The sequence below is a fragment of the Microcebus murinus genome, chromosome 8 (genome assembly GCF_040939455.1).
Source record: "Microcebus murinus isolate Inina chromosome 8, M.murinus_Inina_mat1.0, whole genome shotgun sequence".
In the NCBI taxonomy this organism is placed as follows: domain Eukaryota; kingdom Metazoa; phylum Chordata; class Mammalia; order Primates; family Cheirogaleidae; genus Microcebus; species Microcebus murinus.
In genome coordinates, this window is record NC_134111.1 from 32,817,369 (window position 1) to 32,833,770 (window position 16,402).

Below are 16,402 nucleotides of genomic sequence, written 5' to 3' on the forward strand. Positions count from 1 at the left end.
CCAACTATATAGAAAAAATTAGCTGGGCATGGTGGCACATGCCTATAATCCCAGCTACTTAAGAGGCTGAGGCAGCAGGATTGCCTGAGCCCAGGAGTTTGAGGTTGCTGTGAGCTAGGCTGACGCCATGGCACTCACTCTAGCCTGGGCAACACAGTGAGACTCTGTCTCAAAAAAAAAAAAAATTCCTTTCTTAGCAATCCTTAGTGTCTCAATAATTGGATCTTTGTGCAACAAGTAATTGGACCTAGACCAAAACCCCCTTATGGTTTCAACAACAGTGGCAGTAAAAGTGTCCCTCCTGTCCAGCAGCCTTGTAGCAATGGAATGTACCTGAATCAGAAATACCTTCTATCTATGTAGTTTCCCAAGTGATTTTTGCCCGTACTCTAATTCTATATGAAGTAAACTCAAACTTTGTAAATGTTAAGAAATAGCCAATAGCACAGTAATAATCACCCGAACTTGTTCGTATGTTAAGGCTACTTTTTTTTTTTTCTAATAATTTGGAGTTGCAGAGAAAGTAAGATTCCTTCAAAGTTTGGGGAGTTTTTTTCAAAGTTTTATTCCTTAGATATTATCTTTGTAATCAGACAGACTGGGGGAAGCCCCAGCCTCATTCCTCGTCCGGTGGATAACTGCAGGTAAGTGCTCAACAGCTCCAAATCCTACTTTCTTCCCCTAGCATGACGAAGGATGGTCACAAGGATTAAATGCGATAAGGTATGTAAAGCTAGCCTCGTATACAGCGTGGTCCCTGCTCAGTAAGGGAAGGCAGCCATTATCATTACTATTGCTGAGATATTATTAAGTAACCTTTTGCCCTATTAATTTCATGACCTCTTTTTTAAATAGGTAAGTGTCAGAAGAAGATCCTATAATGTCAATATGTGTCCTGTAAAAGTTAATCAGAACCTTGGGGTACCTCCAACTTAACTGTTCACATGCCTGGTTAAGTGTTCTTTTCTCTCTGTTTTCCTTTCCTTCCAAAATAAATGTCTCTTTTCTAAGCGTTAAGTGAAGTGCACATGAGTGTTTCTCAATGAACTCTTTTACACGTTTTGTCTCGTTTGGCTGAGAACAAACTGGTTTCAGACAAATTGTGGTGATTCCACCCTCCTCTCTCTCCTGACTTCGAATATGGAATTTGTTCAGTGTTCTTTCATAAAATGCACATTTGTGTTTCAGGTAAAGAAAAACATCTGTGTCGAGCACAAGCATTTCTCTGCTTCTAGCTGCCTCGGGTACTAAGGTCCTGAATGACTCCAAAGACTTAGGATTTTTCTGTAGATTCCTTTGGGGGCTTGGTCTATTCCACTTTCTCTCCTCAGTGGTACAATTCCTGGTTTTATCTAAAAGACACCTTGCTTTTAATAGCAAAGACTCTTTGAGCTTCTTGATATCCAGAAATGATCCTTCCACGGAGATTCTTCCATTGTGTTTCAAAGTACTGAAGCTTAAAGTTGGGATATTCTTTTTCAAGTTCATTACCAGACTCTCTAGAACAACTTGACTCCGAAAAACAGAAAGATCAAGGGTAGCTTTCACAGAGCTGAAGACCTAAAATTAAAAAGAGAAAAATTAAAACCTCACTGCCTAGTGGAACAGACTACACAAATATGTTCTTTTCTTTTCTTTTTTTTTTTTTTTTGACTTCAATAAGCATCAGAACAAATATGTTCTTTTCTACCACTTTCTTATCCTTGTCCACAACAGTTGCCCTAAACCAGACCCCAATTCCCTAACCCAGACCCCAGCTGCCTAACCCAGGCTTTCTGGCTTCGTGCACCAGAGCTGCCCATCAAAGAGATCCCATACTGTTACCCCAAAACAGAAGCAGTCAAATAATTTTTAGAGGCAGAGTGCTTTTTTGAAACAAAGTCTTATGCAGAATTCATAAATATAAACTGTTCTGGCTCTGCTCTGTAGATAGGGGTTCCCCTAAAGTTGACCCCACCCTCAGTCTGAAGTTCATAAGATAGACGGCAGCACACAACTCTGAGTTTCTTCCACAATAAAATTAGTCAACCAGTACTTTGAATTTTAACTTTTTCCTTGTATTTCCACCTTTCCTGTCTCTTCCATGTTCCTTTTTAATGTTCATTCTAAATTTTTTTTCCCCAAAAATAAGTCTTCAGGTTGGTATCTGACACCACGACAGTCTAAAAGCTTTACTCTCACTTGAAAAGCATTAAGTGGGACACACAGAAAGGCAGAAACAAATAAGGCAGTGATCAAAATTTCAAGAGATAGAGTTGGCCTTTAACACTGATTTCGGGTTAGGGAGTTTGCATTTCCTGTCCTAGAAGTCATGGGGTGAGAGAGCTCTGTGTCTCTTTACAGAGGAAAGACTTGGAAACAGACATGGGACCCAGAACTTCAGCATCTCACACCTTACCTCGACACCAAAGCGAGAGACTTGGAAAGGAGCACCTCCAACCTGCCCTGCTAGCTGGTGTTTCTTCTGTCCGATGACATTCTCTGCAACTAAGTGGAAACGTTGCCATCAGAAGTGTTTGTGGCATGATACACTCAGAATTATTTTAATGTGAATAATAATAGAGATATACTATTAAATATTAGATACTTAGAATGTCTAAGACATTTTGCTACATTTTTTTCTCTAAATTCAACATTCAAAAGCTTTTTCCTTGCACTTTAACATATTAAAGTTCATTTTTTTGTGTAAATAGGAACTTAATCACATTTTTAAAAACACACGGAGTATATATATGAGTAGAAAACAAAAAACTAAAAGTACATCCCCCACTCTGCTAAGCATGGTCACCTTCTTGAACGTAACAACACACTGTCCTGGTTTTCCTCCTAATCGATGGCTGGCACACACAGTCTCCTTCCTCGTGCTCTAATTCTCGTTCCCAGATGTTGAGAAGCCCCAGATCTTGAGCCTCATACTTCTTTGCTAACTTACACCCACCCCCCTGGGTGATCTCAGCAATTCCCATAGCTTCGGACACCATCTCTATATGTATCACTTTCAAAATTCCACCCTCAGCCTCGACCCTTCTCCCTTCTGCCTGTAGAAATCTCTACTTCCTTATCCTAACGGGCATCTCACTGACCAAAGCTCAACTCTTGATAGCCATTCCCCTCCGCAATGTACTCTATCCCACTTTCTTCTCCACCTCCAAAAATGACCTCTAATCACCAGCAAGTCCCAAATAGGCCCCAGTTCCCATCACCTTCCCTGCTGAAGGCCTGTCACCCACGGCTGCTAGACTCATCAGTCCCCTCTGGGCAATCCCATGCTCGAAAGCCATCTCACCCAGAATAAAATCCCAGACACGTGGTCATAACCCAGAAGTTACTGAGCCTAGACCGGCCCCAGCTCGCCATCTAGCCCCATCTCCTACTCCTCGCCCCTGCTCATCCCCTGCGGCACACAGGCCTCCCTGCTGTTCTTCCAAACACCCAGCATGCTCCCCGCTCCCAGAAGTACCAGTCCTTCCCTTGGCCTAGAATGTTCTTCCCACTTATCTGCATGAATCATTCCCTCCCTTCCTTTAGGACCTGTCTTCCCTCTGCTCAGAATGTCTTCTAAACAGAGCATTACCCTTCCCACCCTATGGAAACAGCATTCCCCATCACGTGCTCGCCCTTTCTTCTTCTTCACATGTCTTCACAGCATTTACATATTAATATATAAACATATACATAAACGTTACATGTAAATAAAGTACCCAACATAGCATATATTCCTCTGTTTAGTGTCTGTCCACTCCCACAGATGCAATTTCACGAAAGAAAAGATTTTGCCTATTTCATTCATTCCTGTAACCTCAAGGCCTAGAATGTTGCCTGCCAAATAATCAGTACACAAGAGATATTTGCAAATGGATGAGTGAGCCCTGGCTTTCTCTCTCTGAGTTAGCAATTCAACATATAAAATATCAGCATCCAGGCCAAGCATAGTGGCTCATGCCCATCTTCCCAGCACTCAGGGAGGCTGACGTGAGAGGATCACTCGAGGCCAGGAATTTGAGACCAGCCTGGGCAACATAGCAAGACCCTGTCTTCATAAAAAAAAATTTTCTAAAAATTAACTTCCAATAACACTATCATACCCTTAGAGAAATAATAAAAAGCCCTTCCCACCATCCTTTACCTGAATATCCCCACAGGGAAAGAATGACTTAACTAAAGGTGACAGCTAAAGGTACTGAAAATCCACAGTCTCTTGGATCCCTCTCTGGACCTTTCTTCCCTCAAGCAGACTCAAGGTCTCTTCCTCTGTTCCTACCCCCATGTGGTACTTTCACTTCCAACAGGCTGGCCTGGAGACTCGTCTTTCTCTGGCAATTTATCCTGCCAGCCACTACGCTGTACAGAATGCTACCCCCTTCATGGCTGGGTTGTGGGGGGGCGGGTACATGTGCTCTGCAGACCCAGCTTTTCCACCCGTGTCAGGGATAAGGGGAGGGGACAGAATGGCTCAATCTGATCTCAGATCCAAGCTATATTTCTCAATTCAACTTTGCCAGTAATAAAGCAGATACTGTATCAGAATATCCATTTTTTGGTTTGAATAAAGAAGCAGAAGGTATAATTATATAGTTGAAGCCATCTGGAAATTCCCAAAGTAATTATCTTATTTATGAGATTATACATAATTTTGTCATGGTTTTCTTCTCTGTTTCTGTATTTTACAAGTTTTCTATAATAAAATGTATCACTTTTATCCCAAGATATAGACAGATTCAAAATAAAGGAAAAAATGTTTTCAAGAATCTGCCAGTCACTAGCAATGTTATCATAAGCCATTTTCACTATTCTTGCTACTGTGCCACTTTTATATTCAGAATAAAATAATTTTTTTAAAAAGCCACAATTTACCAACCCCACGAATCATTTTAATGAAATGGAATGTTTAACTTCATTGAAGAAATATTTCTAAGATTACAAAAATTTGATTTAGAAATACCTTTTTTTTCTTTGAATATTACATATGCAATTCCCTTGGTTCTTGTTGGATATATCACATCTTCAACTTCTCCACCTTCATTCTTAATATCTTGGAAGTAACTCTTCACTAGTAAGACCAATGATCGAGCACTTAAAAGGTCAACCGGAAGACCGCCAACTACAATTGTTCTTTCAGAAGCTTTGGATTTCGTGACATTCAAAACTGATGCCTGTAAGAGAAATAGTAGGACACTCTTTAAAAATTTAAGACTCTACTTAATAAAGACAACACCACACTCCAGCAGGAAAGACTATCTTATTCAATAAAAGTGCTAGGTCAACTGGCTGGATACTTTTAAAAAGAGATGTGTGTGAAGAGATTGATCCTTGCCTCACACCATATATCAACATAAACTCTATGAATTTGAAAGTTAAACATAAAAAGTGGATACCTGTTTTAATAAGTAGAAAATATTGATTAATATTTGTCTGATTTTAGGAAGGCCTGAAAATAATGGCAGAAGTTACAAAAAAAGATCAAGAGATATAAATTCTAAAATTAAAAAAAGTCAAACCACAAAATATGGTAGTTTGGAGATGGTGGTACGTTTTCTTGATTGTACAGTCCAAAGTACATAAGCTACTAAGAAACAGATCCTCTTCCTTATTGTCAGAAGAGGGAAAAGTTACCATATTAAAAAAAAAAAAAAAAAAAAAGAAAGCCAAAAAAACCTGGCAGTAACACGGGGACAGCAGTGGAGTGAACCCTGCCTTCCAGCACATATCTGAGATGAAGCTCAACCATAGTGAGTACATCCTACTGCAGACCCTGCCACCACCAAGCTGGGCACAGAGTACCAACTGCAAATAGAAGCTTCCTTGGACTCACTCTCTTTGAACTTCTTATAGTATCCAGTGAAGAGGCTTCACTGGATAATAAATGCTCTAATTTGTCCATGAAGCCCATTCAGGGAAGTGGACCGATAAGCTTCCCCCAATTTTTGTACAGTTAGTCCAGCCTGATTATACCAGAGCTTAATATAAATTACTCAAGGGAGGACAGGATGTCTCATGGCTGGAGTCATGGTTAATTAACTAAAAAGGAGTTTGGGCTCTCAGTCCAGAGGCCTCTGTACTCAAAGTGGCACTCCGCTGGAGAAAGGCAAACTACTTCTGACCTCCCAGGTTAAGAAGACAGTCTAAGTACACACACAGGTCCTGTCTATCCGAAGAGCCCCTTAAACTGAGAGTAAAAGAATAAGAAAGAAAGAAAGAGAGAAAGAGAGAAAGAGAGAGAGAGAGAGAGAGAAAGACAGAACGAAAGACAGAAAGAAAGAAAGAGAGAGAGAGAGAGAGAGAGAGAGAAAGAAAGAAAGAAAGAAAGAAAGAAAGAAAGAAAGAAAGAAAGAAAGAAAGAAAGAAAGAAAGAAAGAAAGAAAGAAAGAAAGAAAGAAAGAGAGAAAGAAAGAGAGAAAGAAAGAAAGAGAAAAAGAATAAACACTGTTGGGGGGGACAATCAGCATAGATTTCAACAAATTTCTGGAAGACCGAAAATACTTAGAAGTATACAGAAGAATAAGACAGAAGGAACTAACACAGAATAAGGAAAAGAAGTTGCAGTGGAAAGATGACAACCTGCAAAGTAGCACCTCGGAAAGGAAAAAAGGGACCACAAAGCAAGGGTTTATTGAAAGGCTACTGGTAAAATAGCTGCTCCAGTGGTCTCTCCACATTCTGGATGCTTATATGCACCAACTTGAGCACACACAGAACACACCGCAATGATGGCAGCTATGCCAAAACCACAGGGAAAAAATTTGAGGATTATTTTACTAAAAAAAAAAAAAGGCCATGCACGGTGGCTCACGCCTGTAATCCTAGCAGTCTGGGAGGCCAAGGCAGGAGAATGTCTCAAGGTCAGGAGTTTGAAACCAGCCTGAGCAAGAGTGAGACCCTGTCTCTACTAAAAATAGAAAGAAATTAATTGGCCAGCTAAAAATATACAGAAAAAATCAGCCGGGCATGGTGGTGCATGCCTGTATTCCCAGCTACTCGGGAGGCTGAGGCAGCAGGATCGCTTGAGCCCAGGAGTTTGAGGTTGCTGTGAGCTACGATGACACCACAGCACTCTAGCCCGGGCAACAGAGTGAGACTCTATTTCAAAAAAAAAAAAGCCTGAACACTCATCAACAGTCTAGGGAGAACCTGACCTGCTAGAACACATACCCCAGAGCACACCCTTTCTGGCATTTGAAGGGGTTCCAGCTTAAAGATCATAAGCAAACCAAAGAATGGCACTATTTTGAATAAAATAAAGAATGCAAAAGCAAAGAAAATCCATTTGACTCAGCTGCTGGGAACTTTTTCCTATGAGTAGAAAAGGAAAAGTACACATAACATTAGACCAAAAGGAGAAAAGGGAATCACAGCATACTATTACTATGAATTAGGCCTTGATATGAACAATATTTACTGTTTACATAATAACATAAACACTATTATTGTTTTTTAACTTTTAGACTAAATCTGCTAAGTTTTAAAAATACTGAAGACCTAAATATGTTTACAGAATAAAACGGAAACACTCAGCTCTCTCAACGTAAGAATAAAGGCATAGCATCCTATCACAAAGCAAAGAGAATAAAGAAAAACTATTTTTGTAAGTAAGGCACTAGAAAAAAATTAGATTCATCCACTGTATTTGGTTATATTTCTCTTGGGAAATCATTTTCTGCATCTCAACAATGTCAAAGAAAAACTTTCAATCAATTTAAATTCAGAAAAATCTTACTTCACCTCTATGCCCTCATCAGCACAAATATCATGTGTCTCTGTTCAAGTGTCTAAATGCAATTTACCTTTAAATCAAAAAAACTTCTCTCTGAGCCAGCATTTTTAGGAGAAAAAAACCATAAAGGTGTAGTCTTGTTTTGTAAGAACTAATTCTTATGAATCTTCTAATTAAGTAGTATTTTAATGACCTGCCAGTATTCTTCCTTAACTTTCATTCATGGGTTGGAGAAAGTAAAGTGAACACATATATCATTTTACTGAGGTCAATTATGAACAATTTTGAATAATTATCAATCTCTTCTATCCATAGTGAAAAAGAAAAGGAAATGTCCTAGAGAAAGACAGTCCTTTCAAGGATTTGGGAACAAGAGCAGCAGTTTAGCCAAGAGACATTAAGGTGAAGGCGCTTTTTTCTCTGCATCAATATTGTGTTTCAAGAGACTTTGGGCCGTCGTATCAGAAAGCAAAAAGGTTATTAAGAAAAACTGTTTATTTGTGTAAGTAAGGCACTAGGAAAAAATAATTAGAAGATTAATCCACTGCATTTTGTTTCTATTTCTTTTCTCAAAATCAGTTATTTTCGTTCAGAATGGCTTCACTGCCATCAGGTAAATAAAAATTCATTTGCATCTCACAATTGCTTCCACATTTCCGGGACGCCAGCATTTCAGACCAGGAATTAGAGGCCCTGCCAGGCCTTTCAAAGCGCTTGAATGGGGGGGCTGGGGGGGACACTAAACACAGAAGGCTGAATCTTAAATTTGCTAGTTCTTCTTCCTAAACCAGCACAGATGGTGAAAACACAGAGCCCTCTGTGTCTCCGGAGAAAAGAACTAAGACCACAAAAGAGAAAAGAGTCCACACTGAGGCAGAAGACAGCAGTGTGCCTGCCTAACTCACGCCCTAGGCTCGAATTCGTCTCACTGCCCCTTTTCAGGAGGGAGGAGGCTGTGGCCTCCGAGTCTGGGTAATGGGTCCATTTTTGTGCCCCCAAGAGTGGCAGGGCAACAGCTAAGCCCTAGCATAGGCAGCTGAGCGACGCCTCGACGTGTCCCCCGCGCCTGAGCGGCGGGCGCGGGGGTGGCCGTCCCCGGCCCGCGCCACGGGACCTGGGCAGCGCCCGCCCCGCCAGGTGTGACTTCGTGCGCGCGCCGCCGCCGCGGGGACAGGTGCGGCCCGGCAGCCCCCGCACCTCCGCGCTCCGCCCCGCCCCGGCCAGCCCCGCGCCCCGGCCCTTTCCGCCGGGCTGCGCGCCCTCCTGGGGGTCCGCGGCGACCGTGCCCGCACGGACCTGCTCCGCAAAACCCAAAGCAAAAACAACTTGCCATGGCGGAGCGGAGACGCGCCCTCGGCGGCCGGCAGGAAGCCCGGAGCCAGCGGAGCGCGGGTGGCGGGGAGCGGGCAGAGCAGGCAGGTTTTGGTTTCGGTTTTTCTTTCGCGCTCTCTTGGAGACTATTCGATAAAAGGGCGGCCCCTTCGGGAGCTCGCCTTGGAAAGGGCTGCCGCCAGGCGCCCTCGCTACTTTTGCAACTTTTGAAAGCACGCTGGAGAGAAGCCGGGAGGATTCCCCGGCAGTAATTGGGGAATTCTCTGGATGATGCATCAATGGTTACAATTTTGTTTTTTGTTTTTTTATCTGTTTTGCTAAGCAGCAGCAGCAGCAACAACAGCAGAGTTAATGAAGGAAAAATGCAAAGAGAGAACACACATAAAAGGTGGTGGCTGCTTTCTGGATGTTGATTACTGGGTCCCATGCTTTCCATAATCACGACTTTGTGGGTGCAGAACTAGGTGTAATGACAGTGTCATCATTTTGAATTGTGCGCATTATTATAGAAAGGTGTTAAGTATCTTGCGTGAATGCTCTCTTCTGTGTTTAGGTATTCTATGACACTCATGCAATGAAATTGAAGTGCAGGTGGAAAAAACCTTTTACTACATGAAACTTTCCAGCACTTGTGAAAACAATTCAGTTTGGTTTATGCGCAGCGTAATATTTCTCCAGGTATTATTCAAAATTACACACACACAAGGCTTTCATACTCGTTAGGTGTTGTCCTCAACCTAACCATCTGGAATTGTTCTATTAAACAGCTGCCAGAATTTTACATCCATTTACCTCCACTTTCTAGAACGTATTCTCTACTAATGTTATTTTTTTTAAAGATTTCTCAGTTTATTTGTATATATACATTGTCATCCCAGAAGCCAGCTCTTCTACTAATGTCATTGAAACCAAGTTCTATTTCATACAGATGATTTTTGCAACAGCAATTAAAGTGTTTCTTTAAAAAAAAAATAAAAGCAACAACCAACAAACCTGCGGTCAGTGGAATCTGTATGGCTTTCCTGCGCCCTTATTATTATTAATAATATCTCCCCAGCCTTCTGCCCCTTCCCCCACACCACACCTGTGCCTTCTCCTCAGTGTACCCCAGCCCCTGCCTGCAGGCTCCTCATCTTCCCAGCCCAGCTCAGGAGTCCTTAGCCAGGAGCTCAGAGCACAGGACAAAAAGCGGCCAACCCTACCAATAGAGCTCACCACCTTCTCCACACTGGACCCCTGAGTCTGGCGCCTACGGGGTAACAGGAAATCTACATACAAGCTTCAAAATCAAATCAAAAACTGCACGAAGAAGAAGCAAATGGATGGCAGATATGAAGAAGCTCGATCCACTCCTAAGTAAAGAAATATAAATTGAAATCATAATGAGATATCATTTCCTTGATTAGATTGGCAAAATTGAGAGGAGAAACCAGACTGAGTGTAAGAAAGCACCAGTGTGCAAACATTTCTAAAGATTTTGGCCCTTTTCAAAATGTAAAGTGCAAAAACATTACAACAATGCACATAGACTTAGCAATTCCACACTTAGAACTGAAATTCAAGTTATAGTGCATAAGTTGCACTAAGATATTGCACAGAAATTTTAATTGCACATTGCTTGTAATACAGGTAATACTTTTTTATAAACTGAGATCTACCTAGTTTATCAATGACTAGAGATATTTATTATATGGCTGGTGGTACAACTGCAAGGCACAAGGCTATGAAGATTTTAAAACAATGAAGTAGATCTATATGTAATTCCCCGATTTATATTTTAATCTCCAAATTCATATATCTAAGTGCCCATGTGAATGTCTAACAAGCATCTGAAATTTAACAAGACCAAGCAGAACTCCCTGTCCACCCTTCCTCCCCACTCAGGAGATGGCAGCTTTATCCAGCCATGAGCTCATGACTCAGTTGGCTTCCTTGATTTCTCTTTTCCTCATCCTTATTATTACAACCCATCAAAACTGGCCCTTCAAAACACCCAGTGTCAGTCACTCTTTCCAACTGCACTGCCACCACCCTGATCCAGTCTCCATCCTCCCTGGCTCCTCAGTCCATTTTTTGCAACCACAAGTCTGTAAATCAGGCTTGACCTCTGTTTAAACACTTCATTGTTTTCCCTCTGCGCTCTAAATAAAATTCACATTCCCCACCAAGAGACCAAAATGACCCTGACTGGCTTTCTCCTGCCAGATTCCCTAGCACTGACCTCACCCTCTGCTCCAACCACACGGCTAGCCATCAAGCCTGGGAGGTTTGCATGATCTTTGTACTGTGCCCCTGCCTGGTTAGCTCTGCCCTGATCTTCACTTGACTGACTCCTGCTGTCACTTTGGTCTTAGCTATAAGGACTCCTCTTCAAAGAGACTGGCTCTGATTACCAGTCTTAATTTGTCCTACCAATTAATCTACCATCTTGTTATACCAGCTTAACTGAAACCTCCCTTTACAAATTAATAAAGGGGTGCAAGGTGAGAACGGTGGTAAGGGCCTAACCTTTGCAAAGGCACAGACATAGCTAAAAATAATGATAATGATCAGTCACTGTCTCCTAGTTTGCTTTCCCATAATTGCTACTCACATACCTGTTGGTCATAAAGATTTTTAATGGTCTCCTTAGATAACATCATTTTTTCGAAACATAAATGTAGTTTCTGAGATATCTTACAGGTCCCACGATTCCAGTGGATTGGCTGACCCACCCAGACCTGTGGCCCGTACCAAGAAATTGATTCAACAGGAATTGTGACCCCAACTGAGGAACTGATTCAACAACACAAGAAGATGATATCTACACCTTTATGATTTTGCCCCAAACCTAACCAATTAGCAAACACAATTGCCTAATCCTTTGTCCGCCAAACGACCTTTAAAAACCCCATTTCTCAAATTCTCAGAGAGATGGAATTAAGAAATTTCTTCCATTTCCCCACTTAGCACTCTGTGGAATTAAACTCTTTCTCCATTGTAATTGTGACTGCCTCAGTGTGTTGGCTCTTCTCTGTGCAACAGGTGATACAACCCAGTTGGGTTGGGTGGCAACATAACCCTGGCCCCTCTCTGAAAACATCTTCTTCATATATTTGCTCATATTGAATGTCTTTCTCAATCCTCTCCAGGAAATGAAGAGAGTTTTTAGGATTAGAGTTGGGAACGCAGGTCAACCCATCTATGCCATCAAACCTGACAACCTTTAACTTTGTATGTGCCAAACTATTTCAACACCCTCAAGAAAGCAGGACCCCAAATGTGGCAAAATAATTCTAGCAGCTTATTACTAACTAAAACTGCATCAGAGAAAATCTTGCTTTAATATCTTATAGCCCCAATTATAAGGTCTCTTCCCTTACTATACTTAATCAGTCAACATTTTCCTTAACATTTTAAAGATGCAATACCATAAAAACAAAAACAAAACCCATTACCTCTATCTTGATAATTATTTATTTTTATAAAACTGTGGGATATGTTTATGAAAATTTCCAAAAATGGGATAAAGAGAAAATCACTTTTAGAGAAGAAGTACTCAATGCTAAAAGGGAGCAATGAGACAGTCTTTTATTGCACTGCTAGTAAAAGTACAAACCAATGTCTATCTTGGCTTTCCAGCCACATGGATCAAGACCCTTAGAAGAGTTTTTACCCTTTAATCTATCAATCGAATAATTGTCACCTGGAAGTAAGGTCAGAACTGCAGAAAAAGATTTGTGTACCAAGTCACATAAGGATACAGTATAACATTTATAAATGTCAAGAAATTAGAAACAGGCCGGGCGAGGTGGCTCACGCCTGTAATCCTAGCTCTCTGGGAGGCCGAGGCTGGCGGATTGCTCAAGGTCAGGAGTTCAAAACCAGCCTGAGCAAGAGCGAGACCCCGTCTCTACTATAAATAGAAAGAAATTAATTGGCCAACTGATATATATATAAAAAAATTAGCCGGGCATGGTGGCGCATGCCTGTAGTCCCAGCTACTCGGGAGGCTGAGGCAGGATTGCTCGGGCCCAGGAGTTTGAGGTTGCTGTGAGCTAGGCTGACGCCACGGCACTCACTCTAGCCTAGGCAACAAAGCAAGACTCTGTCTCAAAAAAAAAAAAGAAATTAGAAACAAACTTAATGTCCAACAGTAAGGAAATAATAACTAACAGAGGGTATATTTACAAGATGAAATATGATATGATTGGGGGAAAGAATAGAAAGGAGGACATTAGGCCGGGCGCGGTGGCTCACGCCTGTAATCCTAGCTCTCTGGGAGGCCGAGGCGGGCGGATTGCTCGAGGTCGGGAGTTCGAAACCAGCCTGAGCAAGAGCGAGACCCCATCTCTACTATAAATAGAAAGAAACTAATTGGCCAACTAATATATATAGAAAAAATTAGCCGGGCATTGTGGCACATGCCTGTAGTCCCAGCTACTTGGGAGGCTGAGACAGAAGGATCGCTTGAGCCCAGGAGTTTGAGGTTGCTGTGAGCTAGGCTGACGCCACGGCACTCACTCTAGCCTAGGCAACAAAGCAAGACTCTGTCTCAAAAAAAAAAAAAAAGAAAAAAAGAAAGGAGGACATTAAAATGTTTACCATTATCTCTGGGGGTGGATTTTTGGTGATTTTTATCATCTTCATTATACTATTAATATGTATATTTTTCAAGAATGAGCATCTTTCTTTTGGCTTTCTGCCTTCCAAACATATGGTAAGAGTGAGCATCCAGGCTCCTTTCTGGTTAGGTAGGGCCATATGGTTAGTTCTGAGTTGTGAGTAGAAGTGGCAAGTATCATTTCTGAACCAAAAATGTAATTGCCAATTAAAGACCCTTCAAAGATCTTTTCTTCCTCTGGCATGGCATCCAGCAAAATTAAAGACGGTGGCTGCCATTAGCATGGGTTCCTAAGCATCTACCATGAACAGAAGTGTTTTTGTTGAACCATCATGAACACAGCATAAGCAAGGAATAAAACTTTGTTTTATTTAGGTCTCTGAAGTTTAGAGATAATTTGTCACATCAGCATCACATAGTCTGTTCTGATTGCAACAGAAATTGGTATTCTGACATGGAGTAGTTCTATAACCAAAAGAAAAAAAGACAATCCACAACACTGCCCGAAATACGTGGCTTTGGCTTAGGGACCAAGTGGCAGGTAATAAGAAAACAGTTATCAGGGATTAGAAGGATGGTGATCCATATTACATAGTAGAAAAACACTTGGCAAAATTGTCACAAGATAGCTTGGAACGTGGATAATGTACCTAATTAGCTTGTAGTTTTTAAAAGAAAAAGAGTGTGGGAAACAGAAAATTAGTAGTATATGTCTGTTATTATTGGGTGCATTTGACAAAGTAATATAAGAAAGAAATAAACTTAGAAAAGAATTGGCCAATTTGAAAGTAGAAATAAAAGGGAACAGAGGAAGTTGAGAAATATAGACTTTCATCTTGTAGCATTGGAAGAAACAACACTTCACATTCCCAAATAAAAAGTAAAACTGAGAAGCTCTTTAAGTAACAAAGACTGATCGGAACTCTGCTTTATAACAAGAATAAAATCAATGATCAAATCAATTAAATCTCTGAACAGATTAAGATTCTCCAGAGCAAAAATGCCAGTTAAGGTTGTGGAATGTAATAAACCCTTTCAACTGGACAAAAGGCTTAAGGAAAAGATACTAAAGTGTGGCTCACTTACTAAAGACTGATAGACTTGAAGCACCCACAACTAAGTGAAGAGAGGGGTATAAATATAGGGCTAAGAGAGCAAAGAATTATAGCAACTCTAAAGGATAAGTCTAGGGCCAGACTGATGGCTCATGCCTATAATCCCAGCATTTTGAGAGGCCCAGGCAGGAGGATAGCTTGATACTGGGAGTTCCAGACCAGCCTGGGCAACCAAGTAAGACTTCATCTCTATTTAAAAAAAAATTTTTTTAATGATCTGGTGGCGATTTAATGACATGATGGCGTGTGCCTGTAGTCCTAGCTACTGAGGAGTCTGAGATAAGAAAATTGCTTGAGTCCAGGAATTCAGGGTTAGAGTGAGCTATGATCCCACCACTGCACTCCAGTCTGGGCAGCAGAGCAAGACCCTGTCTCAAAGTAAATAAATAAATAAAAATAAAAAGTCTAGAAAAGAACTGTGGGTGTGGGTATTAGCACATGTGAGCTGATCTGAATAAAATAGATAATACACCTAATTAAGTTTTTCAGTTGTACCAGCCAAATAACCATGAGCCCAGACTAAAGACACTGTGATTGTTCAAAACTTTAAAAACACTGGTCCCAAACATTGATTGTAGGAAGTATACCGAAGAAGCTTTTCAGATCCTGGAAGAATAGATTTCAAATGCCCATTTCCAGATGTGGCCAAAAAGAATAATGGAAAAATAACATTCAGGCACTATGAGGACAATGAGCAAGAGAAGAATTTCCAGAGAATGGAACTGCAGCCTAATCCAAATTCCACAGCCTGGAGGTATGGAAAACACATCTGCTCAATGGGATTTCAGAATTGCTTTGGCCAAGTGACCAGTGTGTCTCCCATTCTTTCCATTTCCAGTGCAATAGTTTACTGCACTTATCTTATTCCATTTCCAGCACAATAGTTTACAGTACTTATCTTATTCCATTTCCATCTGTGTATACTGGGTGTGTGGAGGTCTCTGGATAAAGAGGATTAACATTCAAACCTGATGTAGAAACCACCACCTGTCACTTAGAGTCCATATACTTTGAGTTTGATACCATGATTGGATGAAATTTTTATTTCTTCTCCCTTGGAGAGGAGGTAAGTATGAGCATATTTTGTGTGTGAAAAAGAGTGAACTAAATATTGGCGGCCAGTAGGACAGGGCAGACTATGCTGATTATTGTTCTGGTTCAGCCATATCTGGATCTCTTAACTTCTTAGAAGACATAACGTTCTAGTTCCTTTATATTAACATTTGAATGGGGCCATGTCACTATTTCTAACCAATGAGATGTGAAAGGAAACAATTAGAGGTAGGGCAAGGGTCCTCCTTCCAGGTCACAGCATTTGTTGTCTAGTGCAAGACCCTCCCGATTTCACTCCCCCACCCCTGGGATTCCAGAAGCATGTCTCAAGACGGGGCCTCTAAGTGGTGAAGACAGAGTCCCCTACCAACCTGTGCTGGATATTCAGCATGAGTAAGAATTAAACTTTTACTTGTTAGGCCCCTGAGACTTGGCAGTTGTTTGTCACCGTGGCATAACCTCGCCTGTCCTGACTGACAAATCAACAGACAGCAAGAGGGACCTACAATTGCACATATCTGTCTGTTCTGACTTATCATTTTGGCAAGGTCTTTTCACACATTAAATGGAGCTGTCTTATCTTGGATG

At 41.2% G+C, this 16,402-nt stretch overlaps 1 protein-coding gene across 1 annotated transcript; it reads right to left on the reverse strand.

Annotated features, from left to right (window-relative positions):
• Nucleotides 1-531: 531 nt before the first annotated feature.
• On the reverse strand, nt 532-9,211 carry RBM43 (RNA binding motif protein 43). The gene is made up of 4 exons (XM_012779979.2): nt 9,042-9,211; nt 4,943-5,153; nt 2,399-2,487; nt 532-1,560 (listed from the first exon to the last, which is right to left on the reverse strand). The coding sequence occupies exons 1-4, from the start codon at nt 9,042-9,044 to the stop codon at nt 808-810; spliced, it is 1,056 nt and encodes a 351-aa protein (XP_012635433.1). The 5' UTR covers nt 9,045-9,211; the 3' UTR covers nt 532-807.
• Between the last annotated feature and the right edge of the window lie 7,191 nt (nt 9,212-16,402).